This window comes from Cricetulus griseus, chromosome 2 (assembly GCF_003668045.3).
Source record: "Cricetulus griseus strain 17A/GY chromosome 2, alternate assembly CriGri-PICRH-1.0, whole genome shotgun sequence".
In the NCBI taxonomy this organism is placed as follows: domain Eukaryota; kingdom Metazoa; phylum Chordata; class Mammalia; order Rodentia; family Cricetidae; genus Cricetulus; species Cricetulus griseus.
In genome coordinates, this window is record NC_048595.1 from 448365236 (window position 1) to 448391131 (window position 25896).

Here is a 25896-nt window from a genome sequence, read left to right on the forward strand (position 1 = left end):
ATTCAAGCTTTATTGTTTATTATTGTTATCTTTGCTGTTGTTTTAATCAAAGGTCTTACTATGTTGCCTAGTCTGGGCTTGCCATGAATGTGTTAATTCCTTATTTCCTGGGATTATCAGACCTGACTTTTTCACTTTTGATATGGTAAAGTTCTGACATTATTTCTCAAACAATTGTTCGCCTTTTCGGAGAGGAAAACCAATATCCAGATGCAAGAGCCCTGACTACACTACATGCAAAGATCGGAAGCAAGGAGAGTGTAACAGTTAGTTGCTCTGTTATTTCTTAGGAGCAGAAAATTCCTTAGGCCTTTTCTTTCTACAAGTTGTAAGTTTAACTGGATAGGGTTTTGCCCTAAGGGTACCCCTTCATTTATCCCAGTGCAGGTCACTCTTAAACAGCTTACCCTCCCCCACACATAGTGAACTAATATTCCCATTTCAAACAATACAATCAAAACAGTCTTTGACAGACATGCCTACAGGCCAAGTTAATTTAGACAATCCTTCATTTAAATGTTCTTCCCAGGTGACTCTAGACTGTGTCTGGGATATAATTAACAGTATTACAGCTTCTTTTTGTTAAACTGTTCATTCCTATTTCCATGTATGGTCTTGGTTTGTTTTTTTTTTTAAATTTGTCTATGCTCACCTGTAGAATATTTGAACTTCTTTCAGACAATTATTTGGAATTCTTTCCGAGGCACATTTTATACATAGGCTTCTTGAGGGTCAGCTATTGGTGATTATTCTGAAACACTGTGGAATGTTTTTCTGATTATTCATGATTTTCACAGTCTTATGTTGGTGTCTACACACCTGAAAAAGTAGCTACTTCTTCAAATACTTCTAGACTATTTCAGCAGGGAACGCCCCTTTCTTGTCTGACCAGAGCCTGTGGGTTTCTCTGACAATAACCTTATAAGGTCTGTTCCATGGGGTCATCCTGGTGCCATTATTAACTGGGGAGAATATGAACAATAGGAAAAGGCAGTAAGCCTGGAACACCCTTGTAGGTGGTGAAATTCAGTGAATTTGTACATATTCACGCAGTAAAAATTATCATTCGCTTCAAAACAAAAGAAACTCTGTACCTCAAACAGAAATGACATTTAAGCATTGGAGTGATGTGCTCAATGTCTTGGTAAGTCCCTCAATGTTACCCCCCCCCCCTTGATACGATAGCGCCATTTCAGGAACTAAGGATTGTCACTCTACATTTCTGAGGATGAAACTGCAATCAGTTACTGATGACCAATGAGGACACATGGGTGGCGAAGAAAGAAACTTTATTGTTTTAAGCCACTAAGATTTGAGGATAATTTGCACAAAGAATAAAGTAGCCTGATATGACTCATACACAAATAACAAAAATCTGATGAGAAATTACTTAGGAAAGGAAAACTTTATTTTTAGCTGTTCAGAATCTGCAGTTCAGAAATGAACCTGAATGCTAACTGGCCTCCTTAAATAGAACAAGTAAAATAGGCCAATTTCAAGTCAGATGATCTCTAAAAGAAACAGAAGAAAGTGACTTCATTGGGAAGAGCAAGGACATGACCCTTTCTGTACCATGCAGCATTGCAGTAACCTCCTTCATGAACTCTGCTCCACTGAGGAGAGCAGGAGAGGGCTACTACAGCCACACCTCGGCATTGTCATCGTCTTTTTTTTTTTTTTTCCAGTTTCTTTCTAGAATTCTATTTGCAATTTCTTTGGTTTGCATTATGAGGTCAGAGGATTAATTTTTCCCTGATAGTCACTTGCCTTTTAGCTACAGTATATCCTGCTGATGCAGCAGACCCAAGTGTGGTTCCAGTTCTCACAGTGGTTGGCTCACAACCATCTGTAATATCAGACCTGTATCCATCACCTTCTTCTAGCCTTTACAGGCACTGTACTTACATCCACAAATTCACAGTCCAAAACACACACACACACACACACACACACACACACACACACACACACACACACACACACACAGGTAAATACACAAATACAAATTTAAAAAGTTCCAATGTCACGGAAAAAAGTTTCATGTTATTGTTCACTCAACATTTATTAACTAAATCATAAATAGTTTAAATTTATTTCAAGGTGAAATAATACTGAAAAAATTTAGAACAGAAAATGGAGTACCAATATTAGGAGGTTTGAGAATTTTCTACCTGAATTCATTTCCAAAAAAGCAACTGGATATTGTCTATTCTCTGAGAGATACCTGAATTCTCTGCATTGTATACTTCTGTTATGTATATTAGTTTGTTTTCAAATGTGTCACAACTTGACATAGGTTTAAAATAAGCCTTCAGAATTTAATTAATAATATTGTGCTAAGATATTTCTTCTCGACAACATATTTTAATAAAGTGCTTACAATCTAGGTATATATACATTCTAAGCAGGCATTTGAAATTAATTTTTGGTATTTACTAACTTAAATATTCAAGGACTTGATTTGAAGAATCCAGGAGACTGAAAGTCTGTTTCTCAAGAGAACTCTGATCCTCTACCAAGACGGAGATTTTGGAATTTCTATATTCCAAGAGTTCATGATCCTTGCCTGTTGCCAATAATTCATCATCAGCTACACCAATAGTTGCATCTTCCACCAGAATATTCGCCTGGTATGCTCCAACTGGGATTTCAGGAAATCCAATGTAGTCGTGATCTGCTACTACCGAACCTTGCAAGAGATAAAGACTGTCTGAAAGAGGGAGAGAGATCAAAGTTTCATCTTAGAATTGAAGGCAAACATCATTTTAAAGTTAAACATCAAGGAATGAAACTCAGAGCAATAAATGTTAGTTATGAATATTCACTTCTGAAAAGCTCTCTTATCAAGCTGGGCATGGTAGCACACATCTTTAATCCCAGCACTTGGGAGGCAGAGGCAGGCAGGCAGGCAGATCTCTCAGTTCGGGCTACACAGAGAAACCCTGTCTCATAAAAACAAAACTAAAGAACAAAAACAAAAACAAACCAAACCTCTTATCTATTAAACATACACAAAAGTAAACAAAATTATGTATACACACCATATATAAAGGATGTATAAAAAATCAAAGATGCTGAAAGAAAGCTTCCTATTTCCTTGAGTGGTCCTTGGTGTACATTATCTATATGGGACAAAGAGCAGGTGTGGTGCAGATTGAAACAAAATCACAGAAGATACTGATATCCATAATATGCATCTACAAAGCATTTCTGTGTGAATTAATAAGGATCCTTTAGCCAACTGAATAGCTAAACTCTCATACTTCTAATTTCAGATGCCCTCCTATTTGTATAGAATTCACAGTAGTGCAATTATATCAATGAGTTATAATATAAAGCCATAAACTAGATGAAGATAAGGTAGCCACAATCTGATCCACGTGACAGGAGTGTGTAGGAAAGTGAGCTCCAATGAAGCATCAATGTTTTATTAAGTTGACTCTGACAGCAGAAACCATAGGAAGTTCAAGATCTCCCTAATCAATGCTCTACAGAGAACCTTTCCTTATCAGTATTTTGTTATGCTTTAGCAAACAACAAAATAAGTTGTTAAAGTAATAACAAAACAGCAGTCTCCTTCAATATAAAAAATACAATAGAAAAAAATTCTTCCAGGTCTGATACTCTAATTCATTACAAAAAGGAACTCATCCACCATAGCTGATCAATGCCATCCTGCATTCTCTTTCTGGATCTTCTCCCAAACATTAACAGGTTCTCTTGAAAATTTTAATCCTTTATAGAAACCTGCAATCTAAGTCTAAGAAGACTACTTGCCCATTTAGATCAGAGATCTGTGGGTAGTATGTTTGGGAAAATGAACCCACTCTAGGAGTTCAAACGTTTAAAAACTTAAAATGTATAAACTTTAGTAGCTCTTAGAAATCCACACTATAAACAGCTGGCATAAATGGGCTTGTGTGGGAGTCTCCGTGAACACTATGACCAGCAGAGAAAAGATCTGAGAGAGGCAAGAAGGAAATCTGGTTCAGCACAACTTAGCCTGGCTGATTCAAACTTCAGTCATACTTAAGCACAGCACATGTTTGGAAAGGAGTTTCCTGATAACTAATTCAATCCCATGTGTATAACAAAGCATAAGACAGTTTATATTAAAACTCTTTACAAAGTAGATATAGTTTCTTACATAAAGATGGGTAGTGTAGACTCAGAAACAATCCTCAAGATCAGGGTCTGGGGAGAATTACTGGGGTAAACAAATAGCCCATAGGAGTCAGGATTGGTCTGGCACTAAGACAAACTTAGAAGGCTACTGTAAGCACGAGTGAGATCTTTCATAAAAATGAGTTTTTTGTTTTTTGTTTTTTGTTTTTTTTTGACTGAGAGGCAATGCTCAAGAGGCAAGGGGAAAATGTCTGGGATAAACAAAAGTAAGAGTCTGGTGGGATTAGGGGGAGTCTTGGTCCACCGATAGCAAAACATCACCAGGAAATAAACTGCATCCATTTCCAGCATTCTGGGTGGAATGCAGGGAAACATATCCTTCCTTTGAAGAGAAAAGCCTGAGGGTTGAACTCTTCTGTTTTCCTTTGTGCTTATCTATGTGCACAAGGGCTTCACACCCTATACAGGCTGGGGCTCGTACAGTCCTTTAGTTTATTATTATGCAAAGTTTGCTTGATCATTAAGAGTGGAGAGGTTTTCCAAGTTACATTTTATAAATTCTTACGAAAGAGTATGTGATGATCAGACTGAAAATAAAGTTCAGAAGACACATTATTTATGGGGGAATTAAAACTACACAGAATTGCAAGGGCCAAGAAAATAATGGGTTGTACACTAGTGTGGGAGAATTGCTGTACAAAAGGAAGAAATTTGAAGGACAAACTACAAATCATTCAATTAATGAGAACTGTTTTGACTAAAAGCACCAAGAAGATGGGAGGGGGGGGTCAATGAATTTGGAAGAGAGAGTATTATTAGAAATGTAACATGGCAGCTTGCTTATTAGCTTATGTTTAATACAAAAGGCCAGATAGTTCACAAGTCCAACTAAAAGGATAGGTATGATAGAAAGTGTTGTTGAATTTAAATTATTCATGAAAAATCCTGTAAGATCAATGCCTATATGTTAAATGACATCATCACTGATGGCAGACACCATAGTACCTAGGGACGCTAGGTGAGGTCATTACTGATGGTGGACATAACAGCTCCAGGGTATGTTGGACGGGGTCATCACTGACAGCAGACATCACAGCACCTAGTTGTACGGTAGACAAGATCATAGCTGAAGGCAGGCAGATGCCATAGCACCTGGGGAATTTTCAAGGAGTTCTTCAGAGTTGATGAAGGAGGTTTTCTGTAATTTTTTTTTTTTTTCAGTATAGATGAGTAGGTAACTCTAGACAAATAGCCAACCCCATAGTACTCTAGGTTGGCTTAATTTACAAGAATATGCTTAGTAAATATGTGCCAGTGAGGAAAATGTGTCTATATGCAGAGCTCTTAGAAGTTTATTTCTTGAGTCTGTGCTCAGGAACTTTATGTTTAGGCTTGTTTCAGTTACTTGCACTTAGAAAAAAAAGTAAATCTCACCAACATCACCTATTATTAAAAGGGATATATATATATATATATATATATATATATCTCACACAAACATATACATACATACATATATGTGTATATATATATGCATGTATGTACATATGCTATACAAACACATGTGCTTTTCCTTTCCATATATGATGACTTCTAAAGTATCAAGAACCCAGAGGAAAGGATACAGAAAAGAATATGCTAACATTCTTACTTTTAAGGCAGAGCAAATACTATGTTAAGGGAGTTTTCTACCAAGTTACAGTACAAAAAACATAATGTATTAAGTAGTTTTCTTGTCCCATCCAATTGACTCAGTTGTGATTATGATGAAAAGACATTTAACAAAGATAACCATTTCAACTTTCATGAGCCTCAATGTCTTCTTTTTTTTTTTTGAAAAGTAGATATTTTCAAGATGTTTTTACAAACTAACTTTCTTTTTTTTTTTTGAGACAGGGTGTCTCTGTAGCTTTGGAGGCTGTCCTGCAACTTGCTTAGTAGACCCAGGCTGATCTCAAACTCACAGACAGCCTCCTGTCTCTGCCTCCAGAGTGCTGGGATTAAAAGTGTTCACTACCACTGCCTGGCCACTTTATGTGGTTTTAAGGAATAAAACATTTAAGATTAGGAAATAGATATTTAAATTTTTAAGAAGGATCCTTCATTTGAAGATTACAAAATTTGAATATTTGCATTAATTAGGTTTCTCATGACTTAGTTTTCTTAATCTTATGTGAGGTGTCAAAAATCACTAAATTGATAATTTTCAAACTTTTACACTATACTGCTCTAATATATCCTTTCCATGATAAAACAACTATAATTTGATACGATATTATTATTCTTATAATATTAATAGTAGCTAGCTGGATGGAGTCTGGGTCTGAAGAGTGCGGAGTTACAAGGAAACTATATTACTACTAATGTGGAGATTATGGGTGTAGTGTCATAAAGCGCTATGACATATGACACGCTGAGACCGTTAACTGTCATCAGCACAGTAATAGTCTCCCACCGTGTACACCCACTGATCTCCGCAGCCGGTGAATATGTTGCTTTACACGGCACAGAGGAATTTGGGTAGTTATGAAACCAAAGCTGCCAATCATCTGATCTTAAAATTAGTGAGATTATTTTAAAATTATTTGGGTGGGTCTAAGGAAAAAGGTCCTCACGTGGAGAAGAGGGAGACAAGAGGAGTTTGAGGCTGAGCTGGCTTTGAGAATAGAAGAAAAGAGACTACAAGCCAAGAAATACAGGCAGCATGAAGAACAGCGGTTCTCACGCTGTGGATCGGAACCCCTTTGGGGTTGAAAGACACTTTCACCAGCGTCACATATCAGATATTCTGAGCATCGGAATTTACACAATCATAACAGTAGCAAAAAGACAGTTATGAAGTAGCAATGAAAATAATTTTATGGTTGGGGTCACTACAACTTAAGGAACTGTATTAAAGGGTGGCAGCCTTAGGAAGGTTGAGAACCACTGTTCGAGAAGCTAGAAAGGACAAGCAAATTTGTTCTCTTCTTCTCTTTTACATATTCTAGAAACTTGACTCTGCCAATGCCTTAATTTCAGCTCGATAACAGTCAAGTAGAAATTCTAAATATGTGTTGTTTGAAGTTGCAAATTGTTAGGGCAGCAATATGAAACTTGCATGATGAAAATTATTTCATACATGGGTTTTTAAATCATGAAGGAAAGAATGAGACTAAAACTTTAATGAGGAAGACCCAAATCTATTATCAATAAAGCAAATAAGTTAAAACCCAGACTGTGTTGTATGGGACAGTAGGTCAACAACAAAATTATCCCTTTTAAAGGAGATTATGATTACAAGGCGACACTAGTATATTTTTAAAAATTCTTATCAAAAGAAGGAACTTAAAAGTGCTCAGCATTAAATTAGACCAAAATGCGCACTGGCCTGCTGGAAATAGCAATGACAAATACTGTTAAGCTAGTACAGAATGTGCTAGCTCAGGGTTAGGTTCCAGAGAAGCCTGACAGGAACTTGGCAATACAAGTCCACCAAGTTAGACCATGACTGTTTAACACAGCTAAGAAATCGACCGTAGTAAAGAGTAATATGACAGACAGAAACAGATACTTAAACTCCTTTTGGATATCCGATGCTTAAATCCGTGTCAAATAAAAATGTTCGGTGGTTAAAGAGACTCTTTTCATTAAATTCACTTCAGGGACTCCCCAAGGTCAGCTGCTGAGAGAAAAGCTTTTAGAAAAATGCACGATGCTGAGGAAAAGGATGGAAAAAGCCACATTTATGTTGTATTTCTGCCAATGAAACACCACACACACACACACACACACACACACACACACACACACACACACATACACACACTCACACACACACACACACACACACACACACACACACACACACACACACACACACACACACACACACACACACACACACACACACACACACACACACACACACACACACACACACACACACACACACACACACACACACACACACACACACACACACACACACACACACACACACACACACACACACACACACACACACACACACACACACACACACACACACACACACACACACACACACACACACACACACACACACACACACACACACACACACACACACACACACCACACACACACACACACACACACACACACACACACACACACACACACACACACACAGGATCAAATACCATTGAATCACTAGTTTGTAGCACGGTTGATAGGGAATTTTAAAATAAATCCATTTATCAACTTCAAATGTCTGTGCTCACACCAATAGTGGCACTACAATTTTCTTACATTGCTACATTGCTTCTGTTTAGACACTTGTCTTCTCAGCTTGTTTCTGAAATCCTGGGAAGGAAAATAATTGACTCCCTTTCTGGATGTCTTTGATAAGAAAAAACTGAAGAATGCTGAACAAGATCCTGGCACAGAACCATTTTACATGTGAATTTTATATGAATGAATGAATATGAACCCATGAGAAGGAAACACATTTTGAAGGTGAAGGAGGAAATCTTGGCGGGACTAAAGAACTCAAACAATCCGTTTGTCCCTATTTAGCTAGTAGAAGGGAGAGTCTATAAATGGCTCTGAAGTGAGAAGACACACAAGAATGAATGTACTGTCTTCTTACAGGGTGGATGAAATTACCCGTGTTTTCAGAGTTAGAACAGTCCGGGGTAAGACTAGAGCAACTGGTTCCGTTACAAGAAAGAAAAGTACCAGAACTCTTAACAGAGCTCTGGGGTGCAGACCAGAAGTGGTTAAGGACTACTATACTAAAGAGCCCCATAAGGGCTTCGTATCTCAACAAAGGAATAGGATAAGCATAGGTCATTGCTTATGCTTGTTACTTACTTGTTTCTATTAAGTAACTTGTTTATTATATTTAAAAATATATTGCATCACCATTTGATGTAAGCTGCATTCCAATAACAGTGCATCATTTTTCTTCTGTTTCTATATTACTATCTAGCATATATTCATTGTACAAAATGAGCAAAACATATGATACACATGCATGAAAATGGTGCAATGTATTGTGTCCTTTACAGAAAAAGCATAATTAGAAAATAATTCTAATTACGTTACCAAGTAACTTCCTTTCATTTATCTGCCTCAGAGAAGCTCGAAGGAACAAATACAGTAGGAAGAAATAAAATAATCTTGGGAATATCATAATTCTACAGTCTGATAGCATTCTCAGTATTCTCTATCCTCCACCCTTACCTCTCCCAATCCATGACCTAATTATGAAGCCACATTAAAAGAAAGTGAATCTTTAAAGTACCCTATTTATCTCACAATTAGAACTGGACAATATGTTTGTCTTTGACACTAAATGATCATAGCTCCTGTTTTCCACATAAAAATGAGGCAGAAAGTTGTGGAATTTTATGCAAAACTGGAGATGGAATCTTTCCTTTTTTGAAACAGGTTCAGCATTTTTATAGCAATTATAAAAAGTACAATAGAAGTCCAAACAAAAACCCTGGTTTGTTTGCTTTTATATACCACTACTTAACTATTACTGTATGCCTGCTTCTTTTCTAATACGAGAAAAAGAGGAAGAGTGGGTTGTGGGGGGAAGTGGGGAGGATCTGGGAGGCGTTGGAGAAGGGGAAAAGGTAATCAGAATACATTGTATGAAAAAAACCATTTTCAACAACAACAAGAAAAAGAAAAAATGAGTTTGTAAAAGTACATTCTAATCAAATTACTGGGGAGAACTAGAACTCTATCAAGCATTATCAAATCTAGAGGGGAACTAGAACTCTATCAAGCATTATCAAATTTAGAGGGCAAAGCAGTTTAACCAAAGGAGGAAAGGAAGTCTGCTTGAGATTCTCCTCTCTCTTCTTGAGAAAAATAACACATGAGAGAGAAATTACAGATAATCACCTTGCTCGGTGGACTCTCTCACATAAGGCCTGAGGTGAGACATTTTGATAGGTCTTTTCAGTCTGGCCCCAGTATGATCTCTCAGGACAGCACATCCGCTTTCTGTTATGTAGTCTATGACGCAAGGCCCAACCCATTCAGACTGGAAACGGCCATCTTTCCACCAGTTTTTTCTTTGTCTTAAAACTTCATGACCCACTTTTAAATGAAATGGATTTAGCTGCTTTGGTTTCTTCTTAACAGTCTTGGTCTTGTTTGGCTCTTCCAAATTGTTGTTCTCCATCTGGAAATAAACAAAACAATATGACAGGAATTAAATTTAAATGCATAGACTGATAAGATTATGGCAGTGGGTATTTACTGCTACTGAAATGAGGGACTGAATCCTAATTGGTCCTGTATTTAAAGTCAGCATCAATACTCTCTCTTTACATAGATGGTAAAATAAAGCAGAGCTGTGGCCAGGCGGTGGTGGCGCACGCCTTTAATCCCAGCCCTCGGGAGGCAGAGGCGGGAGGATCTCTGTGAGTTTGAGACCAACCTGGTCTACAAAGAGAGTTCCAGGACAGCCTCCAAAGCCACAGAGAAACTAATAATGAGTGGTTCTGGGTACCTGCACTAGTTTCAAGTACAGCGTATGAAGTTCTACACTGCTAAGAATGCACATTAGCGGCGAGGTCTACCCAACCTTCCCCAAGTCCCGGCTTCCCCACAGTCTCTTTGGATGCCACGGCTTGTAATAGACTATTGAGGGCCTGGGGAACATGTTCAGCGGGAAATGCCTGACACACAGAGTCATGAGGACCTGAGTTCAGGTTCCCGGCACCTACTGGACATGGTTACATAATCTGTAACTCCAGCAACTGAGGGCAAGGGGTGAGCCTGGCACATCCAGGTGCACTCCAGTTTCAGTGAGGGACCTTGGCTCAAAAACTAAGGTTGAGAGTGAGGAAGACAGTGGATGTCTATTACCAGCCTCCACCCATGTACACATATGCACCTGCACAATACATACATACATACATACTCTACATAAAGCACACACACACACAAACAGTAAACAACTATCATGAAACCAAAATAAGCAGAACTTGGTAGATGAAACCTTTTTTTTTTTTTTTTTTTTGCTCAAGGGCATATCATGCCTGCATATGTGAACATGCCCATGTGCTGAGATTTTTAAACATAATCCCTCTTTTGCAGAGCTTCACAGAGCTCTTCTAGGAGACAGAATTACCTGGCCAGCTGATGGTGTCTTGTTCTCTAACACTGCATCGGCCTCTCTAACGGCAGCTACAACTCTGGCAAACAGGCTTGTATTTTCCCCACCCAAGTCATGAGGACACTCCACCACATAAGGATTGCGGTTGAACATTTGGAAATACGGTGTGTTTTTAGTCGGCTCTGAGGGAGTCACATTGAAGGCAAAGGAAAGCGCTGGCAGATGCTCATCCCAGGTGTTGGGGTGGTCGGCGCAGTGTTTGGAGAGAAAGGCTTTGATTGTGCTAGATGTACTTTCAGGCGGACTGACACTTCCGGAAGCATGAGAAATTATGATCTGTTTTGTACCAAACAATCTATACAGTTCTGTATTTATCTGAAAAAATATGGAAAACAGAAAGTTCATATTTTTCTTCTGGCTTAAAAAAGATTCCAGAAACCCAAGTCTCGTTTTCCACTGACCACAGGCATTCAGATGAAGTATGTAGGCATTTTGGGTGAAACTCTTCTGACTGGGTCCTTTCTAAATGCTGGTCATCACATTAAATGTAATTTTTGTTACTGCAGGTCAGAGTGACTTTCTGATATATTATTAACTGCATTTTAAAGACACAAGCTTAAGCTTTGGGAGTCTAAGCACCTAATACACAGCAAGGAAATGGGAGGGCAGAGGTCAAAACTAACCTTTCGGTCAAGTAACTTTTCAATTCAGTAGACTCTTTGTTTTTCAATAAAGCACTAGGTCACATGGCACAGTCACTGAGCCTCTGTCCTCAGTCTCCTCATTTGTAAGTTGAGAAAACCCCTACCCACGGCTGCCTAGGCGCACATACAAAGCAATGCTTGTAAGAAATCAAAAAGCTCTCAGCAATGAGTAAGGAATTTATAGAATTTAACTGCAACTACTATTGCTGTTGTCATGATCATTTTTGTGGCCAGGATGTCAAAGATTTCAGGATGAGTTTAGGACACTTATAATGAGGCTCACAAAATGTAAAACACTATTTTCCTGTTTTGATGTTCTCATGTTTTCTGTAATTTTAATTAATTTACCCTCAGCTGATAAATTTCTCTTTGAAAGAGTATTTTCTACAAATAACTGTCAGATTAGAAGGAAAGGAAAGCTAACACACACACACACACACACACACACACACACACACACACACACACACGGTACATTTCCCAAGATCCCTAGAAGGTAGAAGTGGTCACATGAGAGAGGTGTGGCAGAGAAAGCCATAAGTTGAAATTCATGCCCAAACTCAGCCAGCACTAGCCTTTTCTGCCCACTGTCCTCCCTTGTTAACTACATGATAAAGATTATGACATGGGCTCCAGCAGCCACTCTTCAGCACAAGGCCAACAGCTACACTCCAGAGACAGAGGCTGGGAGCTTGAGTTCCCACTGATGCTCAGGGCTTTCCTTCCAACCTTATGTAGTTTACACTTCCTTTACTTGACTACAAAGTAAGTTTCTGTTTCAATTTTGGTTGTAGGAAAGGAAGCAGGATTCTGTTTTGCTGGCACCTGGGCACCACTCCTCACCCACTCCTACGTGGGAGACTATGTGATACTTAAATCATGTGAACACTCTATATGGGTAGCTTGGTAAAATGTAGATTTTGCATTCATTAATTTAATTAATGGCTGAAATGAATAAATGAATGAGGAATCTACTTCTATATGCTGTTTTCTACTTTGTTCTCACTGTAACTCACATATTATGTGTGACTACTGAATGACTTAGTTATTATCAATATGTAGCATTTAAAGCATTTCAGTTTATATACCTGTTATCATAGTTACCTATATAAATATATAATATGCACATAGAAAACTGTTCTTTACATTTTGAACATGATGTAAATGTTATATAATTATTTCACTCTAGCTAATATCATTTTATTACATTTTTATTTTGGTTTTTTTTTTGAGACAAGGTTTCAAGGTTTCTCTGTGTAGCTTTGGAGCCTATCTTGGCACTCGCTCTGTAGATCAGGCTGGCCTTGAACTCACAGAGATCTGCCTGCCTCTGCTTCCCGAGTGCTGGGATTAAAGGCGTGCACCATCAAAGCCTCACTTGGTTGTTCTTAAGCTAGAAGTAAACAAATATTTGGTTCAATCATCTCAATTTGAAGTCATCAAAAAATAGATTTACAATTACTTAGTGGTAAAGTAATAATAATCAAAAATCCTGCTCTCCTAATCACTAGTTTAAATCTAATAGTATGACATTATTTGAAATGTATTAAATACCCTAAACAGCACAAAGAACTGTGTGCCAGACTGAGAGTGCTACCTGCTCCCAAATGTGAACACTCTGACCTACCTGTTCAATGAATTCATCTCTTTGGTCCATTACTATTTTCTGAGGAGGTCCATATAAGAAAAATATATTGATAATAGCTTTAGAAATTTCTGACGCTGAAACATCACATAAAGGCAAAATCATAACCCATTTTGTGAACAAATCAGTCACGATTATAGCATACACATGACTCCTGTCGCTTGTATGAAAAGGTCCCATCAGATCGGCGGTCACTACACTCCACGGGCTTCCCACCGTGAGCAGGTGCTGCTGAGGTGCCCCCAGCAGTGTATTCTTTGCTACTTGGCAATGCTGACAGGCATATACCTACAGAGAGGCACACAACAAGGAAAACGCATATGAATAGGAAAAAATTCACTGTAACATAAAGCAGTTTCATAAAGCAAAATCCTAACTAGTCAACACACACTATGTGTTTTAAAGGAAGTTGACTGGCTGGGAATAGCCCATTGAAGGAAGCCTTTTAATCAGAACAACAAGCAATTATCAGTCACTACACCTGTGTGGCCAGTAAGTCACACATCCACAATACAGGAATTCCTTATCACTACCCTGAGTAAGTGATAATCTCAATGGGGTCTAGTTCAAATGGAGCATAATTTGGGTTCACATTCAAATATATATTAAACCAACAGAATTTAGAATAAGCTTATTATTTTATTTTTAATTGATGCCAGCCAAACATTTCTACAGCTGGCAGTGCTGACACATCTATGATCCTTTGATTTAGGATGCTGACGCCCGAAGGCTGCCAGAGTGAGAGTCTAGGAAACACGGTAAATTCAAATCCAGTTTGGTTATATAAGAACTCTATTGGAAAAAAAAAAAAAAAAGAAAGAACATAAAAAACAATCTAATGGGCTACCATAAAATATTCCATTTTCTATAAGTTTTAAGCCATGCAATAAATTATATACACAAATGACATTTCTTCCTACAGTTTTTATTTTAAAGTTCTTTCATTCTTCTATTTTAGTAATATTTGCTGAACTGTAATTTTAATCAAACAATATCTAATGATGCCAGAAACTTCCCTATGCCCTGGGGAAAATTGAGGTCTCATAAAGTTTTAAATCAGTGTTTCTCAGCCTGTGGGCCTCGACCCCTTGGGGGGTGTATCACATATCCGATATCCTGCTCATCAGATGTTCACAATATGATTCATAACAGTAGCAAAATAACAGGTATGAACTAGAAATGAAGCAATGTTATGGTTGGGGTCACCACACATGAGGAGCTATGTTAAAGGGTTTCAGCTTTAGGAAGGCTGAGAACCATGATACGTGGTTTAGGAAGAGATTATTTGATTAATTTACAGCTGGTGCTATTTTTAAAGCACTTCCAGAATTTCACTTTGGAAATTATTTTCAAACCAAGTTCTAAAACAAATAATTGAAAACAAAAATAAAAACATAAGCCCTCACTGTGATTAAAGTAATTCTTTTTAATGGTAACAGAGACAGAGACAGTGTTTTTGTGGTTTTGTTTGTTTGTTTTTGGCTTTTCGAGACAGGGTTTCTCTGTATTGTTTTGGAGCCTGTCCTGGAACTAGCTCTTGTAGACCAGGCTGGTCTCGCACTCACAGAGATCCACCTGCCTCTGCCTCCGAGACAGTGTTTTACGAAACAGAACAGCACTCCTGGAATGGGAGTGGGCTATTGAGCTGGGAAATGCCTCGTCATCATTATTCTCGATGATCACTCTCATTCTCCAACTTACATGCATTCACCAGCTATAAACATCATTTTTCAAAATGTCATCTTTTCTCAAATTATACCCACTTGCTATTCATTTCACTGAATGCTGTAAAATAATGCATTGCACACTTACAATTTGGGCTTAGGTTCCTGTCATTGAAACTTGACATTTTTCTATCTTTGGAATAGGCACAAGAGCTGAGAATCCAAACTGGGATTGGTTTCGTATGAACACATTTATTTTGATCATATAAAAAGTCATTCATGATGGCATTAAGGATATAATAATTAGCAAAAGAATTTTAACCTCAATTGAATTGTGCCTGCAAAACGGAGCTCAATGTTCCAATTCTCAATAATTTCCTATTAAAATATTGTATTTTCTTAGCTTAATTTATACTCTACTGATTTAAAAAAAAACTATAAAGAGAAATAAATTTATCTTTAAATGTTTTCTTAGTACAGTAACACATAAAGTTACTGTACTAAAGTTACTGTACCCTACACCACAGATGACAAGCACAGTATATTTTAAGCAATACAGACCTCTGTATTTATTAGAAAGACAATAAAAAGATTTCTAAGCCCACAAGCCATACCCACTGTTTGACATCATTGGTCACAGATGTCCAGTAGTAACTGGACTCCACCAGAGTGAGAGTTCTGGATATGCCATGATGGACACCAGTGCCGTTTTCATGGCACTCCCTTAGGACTTTCTTCTTTTCCTCTTCTGAGACAACTACCAAACGATTTTGTTTTCTGTCTTTTCCAACATAAAACAGCTTTTTTTCTGAAATGAATGACATAAAAAAAAAAACCTGTAATTTTCCAAGCTCCATAGTGTTTAGACCATAATAGCCTTCACTTAAAACCATGAAGATTTTTAATTTGAGTTTTACAGAATGCTACTGCCATGCACTCTAAAGACCTTTCCTTCCAGGGTATCTAAGTGGAGGAACAAGCAGGGAGCAGGCAGAATAATTATCTCTCCAGTTCATAAGGGGCAGCTACGCAGACTCCAGAATACACCATTAGGATACCCAGGTAATTAATAAGCACAGAGGCATTCAAAGGTAGGCAACGGGAAAACTGAAACCCTATCTTACTCATTACTATATCCCAGGGCCTACAATGTGATTGGTACACCACAGAAATTCAATCAACACTTTAACATAAATGAATGAATGAATGACTGAATAACTGCACCTCCACCTTAGTGTAAGAGGTCTGCCTATTGCTAAGAATAGGAGTTACTGACAGGAATTTGTATAGGGAGACATGAATAGGCATTTATTTATGTCTTTAGAATTTATGACCTTACATTCTGACCTTATTTGGAAAAAGGCTAATGCTGTACCTCAAGGCGAAATTGCCATTAATAGCACTAACATTTTCTTAGTTATCCGTTGACTGCCTTTGATTGTCTCGTGCTCAGTTTGCTTTCTCCATTGGAGCAGGGGTGGGAGAGGAGGCCGGAAAGCTGTCATAAGCTTCCATAATTGCCCTACTGCTTCTCAAATATGTAACGTACTGATGGAGTGTCAGGCAAGAAAACCAACTTAATCCTGAGAATAATTAATGGTACAGTGTGTGGGGAGGGCAGGCGTGTGGGTAAAGTCAGCTATGAACAGTTAGATTCTTCCATTCTTTTACTTTAGTAAGCAAACCAGTTAACTGTTAGCATTCTCATACTAAGCATTAAACGACTCCCTCAATTCTGGGCAAAAGCAAGAGAAATGAATTTGTGTAATTTTCACTGTTATTTCTTTTGAGCTACAATTCGGTTATTTTATTTTCATATTTATTTTTTATTTTAAATTATGTGTATGTTTGTGTGTGTGACTATGTGCATTGTGAGTGCTGGAACACACCAAGACCAGAGGCCCAGATTCCCTTGGAGCTGCAGTTAGAGGTGGCTGTGAGCTGCCCAAGGGTGCTGGAAACTGAACTTGACCTGCAGATCTGCACACGCTTTTCTTTTTGCTGCTGAGTTGAGTTGTCTCTCCAGCCCCAGATGCGGGTTTTTTTTTTTTTTTTTCCCCCATGCTTCCCAGCCTTCGGTTAGCTGTACTGTGATTATTATGTTACTTTTGAGCATGACTTTCAATTTAGCTGATAACTGCTTAGCAGTCACCAAATACTAGACAATTTCCCAGGATTCTACAATCACACAATGGGAAATAATCTATTATTTAAGATTTAGACATTAATTTCACCTTTGAAGACAAATTTCTTTGCTGCTCGTCTTATGCCGCTTCTCTCACTTGACAGTGTAGTCGGATGATATTCGCCTGTTCGTTTATAATATGCAATCTGTTTCAGATGAAGGTCACCATTCTTCCCATTACGGACCATCTTGAACCTAGGGAAGACTATTTAGAGACATTGCTTAAATGGCAGGCTAATTCCATTGTTCGTTTATAACATGCAATCTGTTTAAGATGAAGGTCACCATTCTTCCCACTACGGACCATCGTGAACCCAGGGAAGATTATTTAGAAACATTGCTTAAATGGCAGGCTAATTCCACTGCTATTTCAGTCCAGGCTTCTGTCACATTTCTGCTTATGCATGAACTGAGCACTCCCAGAATATTATCTGCGAGGGAGATAACTGCAGTACAGAACAGGGACAGAGTGCCATCTACAAACTAAAGCATCTGAATGCCACTTTTCAGATCCATCCTGACAAATTATCTTGTCTCCTTTCATGTGAGATACGAAATGCTGGAAACTTTTGGAAAACTAAGAAGAAGAAGAAGGCAATGAATCAGCATACTTCAGAGTTTGACTGGAGTCTCTGGTTGGCATCCAAGAAATGTTCCTTAAAGATTGACTTTGTAATGTAGTCTTTAAGGAGGGAAACATAATCACACATTACCTTAAAATGCATGCACATTCAAGATTATTGCAAAGGAAAAGCAAAACTTTACTCAAATCACATTTAATGTCTTTTACAAATGATAGTCATTTAGCAGCCAGATTCCACAGGCTCTGAACCATACATAAACCTAGCTTTCTTTTAACGAAAGTGGCAAAAAAAAAAAAAAAAAAAACCCAAAACAATGCCCTTTTCCATTATGGACTATCATTAATATGGGGACCCCTTTTAAAGTAAAAGGGAAAACATTTTTTCCCACATTTTCAGTGGCAAGAATAACTGTGGCAGTTATCTAGCTGGTGATCAACTCAACCATCCAGACTAATTTTTGGTCTTTCTTTCCTCGCTGTCAAGCTCTAGAGACTGACCCTGTGCAGCCACGCTTGTTGTTTTCCAATAGGCAATGGCATAAGGCAACGCCAAAGGGAAACAATGTGGAAGAGGTCAGGGCATCTAGTTTTGAGCTCATTAGGAGAAGCTGAGCTCTCTACAGAGTCCTGCTGAAAGACAACCCCCCCCCCCCAATCCTTTCTTTCATTGTAAGTCAACCTCCTTCTCCCGGAAACTTCAGTCACAGAGCAGCCATTTTCCTCTGTGCTGCTAATCCTCAGATTTCTTTCTCTCCACTGTTGAAAATAGGAGTGTCACTACAGTTCTTTCAAGAATCCTGAGAATGTATTTTCTGCTTCTTGCTGGAACTCTGATACCAATTTCAAAATTCTAAAGACAATATGGATGTTTACTACTCTAACGAAAGTATCTAGGGATTTTGATCTAATCTTGGTTGTCAACTTGACACATCAGGAAAGAGGGAGCCTCAACTGAGAAATCGCCTCCATCAGATTGGAGGCCACTATAACAGAGATTCCGTAATGCTAAGAAAGTCCCATCAGAACTGCAAATAGGTGAATTCAGCTATAAAGAATTATCACCAAGTGATGAATTTTCATTCACCATTTTGTAGAGGGTTTTGGTGAACCTCAGGTTTGCCCTGGGACTTGTCATAGCCCTAAGTCCTAGAAATAAAGAAATAAAGGCACACGTTGCCAGCTCTTGCATGGGCCACTTTCAACTAGAGATACTACTCATTTTATAGTAGATGGCCATACTTCAGACAGATGACGAATGTAGCACTCATGGTTTCTGAACCATCTGTAATAGAATGAACCACAACAGGGCATATAGCTCAGTAGTATAGTACTTGACCAGGGTGTAAAAAGGCATTGGGTTTTAAACCTGAGTCCCACACATACACACAGTGTACCCATCCACGGACAGATGGAGGACAAACAAATGGACACACACACACACTCTACCGAGTATTGGGCAGCATGCCAGACACAAAACTGGAGATACAATAATGATAACTTTCATGAAGTTTACATTATAGTGGGGTTAGAGATTATTTTGATAGCTAAGCTCAAACTGCATTATTTATAGTAGTTAGATAATGGAAAGGATCCAAGTGCGAAATGACAGGTAAATAAAAAAACATGGCATGCACACATCGAATTATTATTCTGCCTTTAAAAAAAGATGCAATTCTAACACATGCAAGAAAATGGATGAATCTTGAGGATGGTATGTTAAGTGGAATTTAAAAAAGACAGATATTGTCAAATTCATAGAAACAGAAATTAGAATAGTGGTTTCCAGGAAATGAGGCTATGGGTGGCAGATAGATAAATTCAGTTCCATTGTTCCTTCTCTAACTCAGAAACATGCTTGGCAGAGCCAGTAATAGGCTGGGGCCAGGACACTGAAGCTCTCACTTGGGGCCCCGCTGTATGGAGGAACAGAGCTCCTTCTCTAAGGCCTGGAATATGCTGGGGGCATATTCCACTCTTCCTACTGTACAGAAGCAGGGCTAACAGTGTCAAAGCCGATGCGTGCTTGATCTATGATGCTCTTGAGATTCTTCATGTTCCCTCTGTGTGACAGCTTTCCACTCCTCCCCTGAAACCTGTATATACAATGCTGCGCTTTTAATCATCTTGCTTGGCATAAGCCAGCAGCTTATGCAAGAGCCCCGCTCCTGGTTTCCTATCTTCCTCACTTCTCATCCTCTGCTCCTCCCATTCCATCACTGAAGAACCACCTGTTGGTCCAGGTCAATAGGATGAGTACTTTGCTACAATCTAAAAAGAAAGTTTTCTTTTTAATTTTATGCTTTAAATAGCTTATAAAGCAGTAGGTTTCCTTAAGTTTTTCCTTCTGTTGATCCTACCTCTCACCTATTCTCTCCCAAACCTCCCTATTCCTCTTAACCCTTTCCATTCTCACTGTTCTTTCCACTTTTCATATCACGAGTTCGACTGCTCGCCATCACCATCCCTTAGAACCTTTCCCCCTTCTCATGGACCCCTTTCCACTTTCCTAGCCTCTACACATAATCATCCCTAAATTAACACACTTATGTCTTAAAATTAGAAGCTAACAAGAAAAGACTCCAACATGGGAGCACATGTAGTATTTATCAGCCTGAACTAACTTAAGACTGTATTTTCCCGTTACATTTCTTTTGTTTTTGAAAATTTTGTAATTTCCTGTCTCTTATGGATGAACAAAAGTCCATGGTATGTATGTGTGGTAGTCTGAAGGACACCAGTTTCTCAGAACTGATCACTTCTTGTTGCCTGCATGACAAGATTTAAGAATCCTCATCTCCTTCTCCAGCACCATGTCTGCCTGCATGTTGCCATGTCCCACCATGAGGACAATGGACTAAACCTCTGAGCTGCAAGCGCACCAGCCCCATTAAATGTTTTCCTCCATGAGAGCTGCTGTGGTCATGGTGTCTCTTCACAGCAATAGAAAAAGCTAAGACAGTGTTCTGCACATTCAGGACATCTGTACTGATTCAATTTCCTTACTATCGTGTAGTTTTGTAAGAAGTCCTGAAGCTTATTTCCACAGTGGCTGTACCAATTTACATTGCCACTAAAACAGAGTAAGAGTTCCCTTTTCCATCCTGGGCCAGCTTTGGTTGTCACTTGACTTCTGGATGATGCCCACTGTTACTGGTCAGAGATGGAATTTCAAATTTCTTTTAATTTGCAGTTGCTTGGTGGCTAAAGGTACAAGACAATTAAAACAAAAAAGGCTTTGTTTATTTGTATTTCTTTTTTGAGAATTTTCTGCTCCATTTATAAAACTGGAGTATTTATTTTCGAATTTTGATTTCTTTGTGTTACTAGGTAGTAACCCTTTACGAGAGGTATACCTTGGAGTTATTTTCCCACTGTGCAGGCTGTCTCTTCACTCCAGTTTCCTTTGCTGGGCAGAGGCTTTTCAATCTGCTGAGGTGCCTGAATCCATTACTTTTGTCACTGTTACTACAAAATACCTGGCAAGAGCACCTGAGGAAGCACTGGCTTGTGTGGTTCACAGACGGAAAGCACAGTGACCATGACAGGGAAGTCAGTCAGCGGGAGTGAGGCAGCTGGGCACATTGTACTCTCCTAGCAGGCTGAGAACTGGCAATGTCAGGGCTCAGATGTCATTACACTAGGTCTTTCCACCTCCATTAATGTCACCTAGTTACTTCCTCAGAGGCACTCTGAGACACTTGTCCACAAGGCAATTCTCGATAGCCTGTCAAATTGACAATATCCCCTCTTCCAGTGTCCCTTCAGACTGTTGGCCTTATTTCCCAGTAACTGGAGTCCTATTCAGGAAGTACTCACATGCGCCTATGCGGACCTTGATGTATTCTCCCTACTTTTCCAGCTAGCAGTTTCAGAGTTCCAGGTCTGATGTTAAAGTCTTTACAACACTTGGAGTTGATTTTCTTCAAGGTGAGAGATTAGGATCTAGGTTCCATTCTTCTGCAGGTGGATTACCATTTGCTAAGGGCCCCATTTGCTAAGGAGGCTGTCTTTACTACAACAAGAACTTTTGGCATCTCTGCCAAAAATCACTTGGATATAGCTGCATAGGTTCAGATTTTGTGCCAGTACCATGCTGGCTTTTACTATGGTTCTGTGATGTAACTAGGTATCAGACATGGTGATACCTTCTACCCTTCCTCATTTTTGCTCAGGACTGGTTTGGCTACTTTGAGGGCTTTTGCATTTCCAAATGGGTTTTGACTTTTTAAAAGTATTTCTGTGAAGAATGAGATTGGGTTGCATTGCTTTTGGTAAAACAGTCATTTCATAACACAGATTCTTATAGCCCAAGAGCATAGCATAGCATTAGGATTCTTCAGGGGTTGTTTTGGTTTTTGTTTTGCTTTTTAGACTCATTGTGTAACCCTTCATGGTCTAGAACTCTCTATGTACACCAGGCTAGTCTTGAACTCACAGAAATCTACCTGCCTCTGCCTCCAAAGTACTGGGATTAAAAGTACAACCACACCAGGCCTTATTTTAAGGTTTGTGTTACAGAGCCCACTCACTTCATTATTGACTTTTATTACAAGGTTGTATTGTTGGGATTTAGATGACTGTGAATGGAAACCTTCTTCACCCTCTTCCTCAGCATGCCTCTTTATCATATAGGAAGACTACAGATTTGTGTATGTTAACTTTTTATCCTGTCACTTGCTCAAAGTGTTTTAACCAATCTATGAGTTTTCTGATGGGAGTCGTTATGTATAGAATATATAGAATCATTATATTTGTAAATAAGGATACTTTGACCTCTTCCTTTCCTATTTGTGTCCCTTTTATTTGCTATGCTTTGCTTATCTTATAGCTCACGAAAATAAGTAGGCAAATAAATAAAAAGAGATTTGGCTTTCATGGAGGGTAAATCCAAAAAGGTAGTTCTAACAAAAGGGCTACTACAGGCCATTGGAAACAGTGTAATGAAAACTTACATGACTGAAGGCATGATGTTCTTTAGAAGGTAGACAACACTTAAAACAAAGGCAAGAATAAAAATTAGATAACTTCCTAACACTCCAATTCCCCTCAAATTGATCTACAGATTCAATGCAATTCCAATTTGAGGAGAATTGGCAAGTTGATGCAGTTATCTAGTTACTTTTTTCTTTGGAAGGGAGTGACTTACAGTGTTTTATATTCTAGAAGAGGACTTTTTATAGACATTACAGAAAGAAGTCATTTACTTCCATGTTACCCTATCTTTTGTAAAATCCAGTAAGTTCATTCTAAATTGGTAAGTAAAATCAAAAGACTAATAAGAGTTAAAATGACTGTGAAAAATGATACATGTAAAAAATTTCACACTGGATGATTTTAAGACCATGGGACTGGTAAAATGACAACTGTCGATCCATCAGAAAGAACAGTGTCTAGAAACAGTAGCTCAGATACGGTGAAATGATTTTCAACATGGGTACCAAATAAATGGTAGTTTTCAAGAAATGTTGGATCCATATTTTGAAAAAAGGTGAACTTCAATTCGTATCTCACAGTACATGTAAAACTTAGCTCACAACTGGCCACAGGCCCATACTTACAAGCTAAAATGTCAGTAGTTCCAGAAAAGAAAAACATAAAATGAGCTTGTTAGACTAAGGAGAAAGCATCATTTCTGAAGGAAAGGATTAAAAGAGTTTAAAAAAGACACTGCTAAGAAAAACAGCTGAAGAAATAATATTTGTAGTACTAATCTATGACAAAGAATTGGTGAAGGACTCTCAACACTCAACAAGAAAGCAAATAGCCTAACTGTAAACATGGGCGTGAAATCTGAACTGAACATCTGTGAAAGAGCTATCAGTAATAGGCACATGAGAAATACTCAACTTCATGAGACTGTGGAAAATGTCAAGTGCAGCCACACAAGGACATTATACAGACAACAAAACCAGAGACTGCTGCACTGTTGGTGAGAATATATAACGATACAAGAAGGGCATGTTTGGAAGGCATGACCTGGACATCAGCATTTCAGGTGTGGGACATTTACCTAGGTCTCAGTGGCCATGTTGGGGTAAAAAAAGGACATAATAATTGTCCCTCATTTTCCAAATAACAAAAAGATCAATGAAATAATGGATTTAAAAGTCTTCTGCAAAATGGTAAAATGATACATAATCATCATTCTATTTGTATGTTTTCAATCAAGTTGTTTAAATTAGTAGAACGTTCTTTCTCAAAACCTTTCTACCAAAAGAGACTTTAAAAAATCTTTTATTAATGTAACTAATATGTTAGAGCAATATCTATATCTTACTGTTAATAGTAGAGTTCAGATGATCTGGCAAGAGGTATTACTTACTTTGTCCCTTTTTATTTTTATTTTTTTTAAGGGTATCTGTAGCCAGTGCTGTCCTGGAATTCACTAGGTAGATGGTGCTGGCTTCAAACTCATGGTGCTCATCCTGCCTCAGCCTCCCAGGTGTATATAATTTATAACCATTTACATTACTACTTAATAGTAGTCCATCCACTGCTGGTTCTGAAGACAGAGACAGGTGAAAAGGAAAGACAGTAACTGCATAAAATGGAAAAAAATCACATATAAAGAATATTTTATGACCTTAAAAAATACTCTTGTTTTTAAGAATTTAGGAATTAGAAAAGGTATCACTGTTGCAAGATGATCAGGCTATCTGGTTTTTTTCCACACAATGCTTCTTGTACAACGTTAAAAAAAACAGATTTTTTTTTACTGAGACTTACTGCTTAATGTCAGTAATTTTATCTTGTGTATCTAACAAAAAAATTAAAGGGATTAAATATCTCTTTGGGTAAGGATTTGTTTCCCCATACCATACCTACCAACCACGAAGCTACCGCTAAAACCAATGGGAGGTTACAGTACGTTTGTACTAAAAACATAGAATGTGTAATGTCTTAATAAATCCAGTTAATTCGGGATTAGAATTCTGAGTTGTGAATTATTCTAGTTCAACCTCTGAAAACGGAACCAGCACAGTTTACATATTAACTGGGACAAGGGGGGTGGGGGTGGGGGCTGGGGAGGCACTACTCCCAGCCGCTTCTGTAATCTGTTTCACTTTATGCGTGTACATTTAACAGACAATCCGTTTACTTCCACCTGCCGCAGAGGGCAAACTCATGAGCACTTTGCAAACTCTCAAACGAGGCTGGAAACGCGCACGCAAGCATTGAGCGAGCTGTTAAAGAGTGCTTTTTTTTTTTTTTTTTTTTTTTTTTTTTTTGAGCTGTTAAAAGTGCATTTTTTTCCCTGTTCAAAGCTACGTGTTAAGACTCGCCCTTGAGCTCCCTCCTTTCCCTGGGCGTAGGCTTGCACACTGAAGGTGACTACGATCCTGGGCGAGCCCTGGGCCGAGCGCAGCGGGGAAGGCAGCCAGGCATCCGCCAGCCGGGGAGCGCTCAGCTACTCCTTGCACAAGCAAGGAAACCACCGCTGACCACTCCATCCCGCAAGAGCGGCCGACTCCGGGAGCCCAGCAGCTCCGGCCGCTTTGCACGCAGCTTGCTCGGATCCCGCTGCAAAGCTGCGGGCCCTCCCTCCCCAACGGCGCCTGCGCGAAGCCTCGCCGCCCCCAACCCCGACTTAGAGCGGGCACAGGGGTCCGTGTTAAAGTTACTGGCAGGCTGACGGCTCACTTAAAAACAACCAAACACAGGAACACAAAAAGACTCCGACGCGGCACACTAGCGCGACCACTCACCCAAGTGGTCCTAAATGCAAACGGCAGGCTTTAACTCTCCTCGCGCGACTTATCTGGTGCTGCCGGAAGCGGAACTACCGGGGCGGGCGGGGGGGGTTGGGGCGGTGTGTGGAACAGGAAAGCTCCGGCGGATCGTTGGTCCGGCGGGCGGAAACTGTCCGGGCCGGAGCAGTTTCCGTGTG

At 38.9% G+C, this 25896-nt stretch overlaps 1 protein-coding gene across 5 annotated transcripts; it reads right to left on the reverse strand.

Moving 5' to 3' along the window:
- Positions 1-1272: 1272 nt before the first annotated feature.
- Gin1 (gypsy retrotransposon integrase 1) lies at positions 1273-25807 on the reverse strand. 5 transcript variants are annotated; one of them, XM_027397708.2, is made up of 8 exons: positions 25715-25807; positions 24331-24510; positions 17475-17630; positions 15855-16048; positions 13559-13864; positions 11243-11602; positions 10006-10288; positions 1273-2710 (listed from the first exon to the last, which is right to left on the reverse strand). In XM_027397708.2, the coding sequence occupies exons 3-8, from the start codon at positions 17611-17613 to the stop codon at positions 2436-2438; spliced, it is 1557 nt and encodes a 518-aa protein (XP_027253509.1). In that variant the 5' UTR covers positions 17614-17630; positions 24331-24510; positions 25715-25807; the 3' UTR covers positions 1273-2435. The 5 variants fall into 5 exon arrangements, with proteins under 5 accessions (XP_027253509.1, XP_027253510.1, XP_027253508.1 ...); XM_027397709.2 differs by having other exon boundaries at positions 24331-24546; positions 25715-25766; XM_027397707.2 differs by lacking the exon at positions 24331-24510 and having other exon boundaries at positions 25715-25799.
- Positions 25808-25896: the final 89 nt, after the last annotated feature.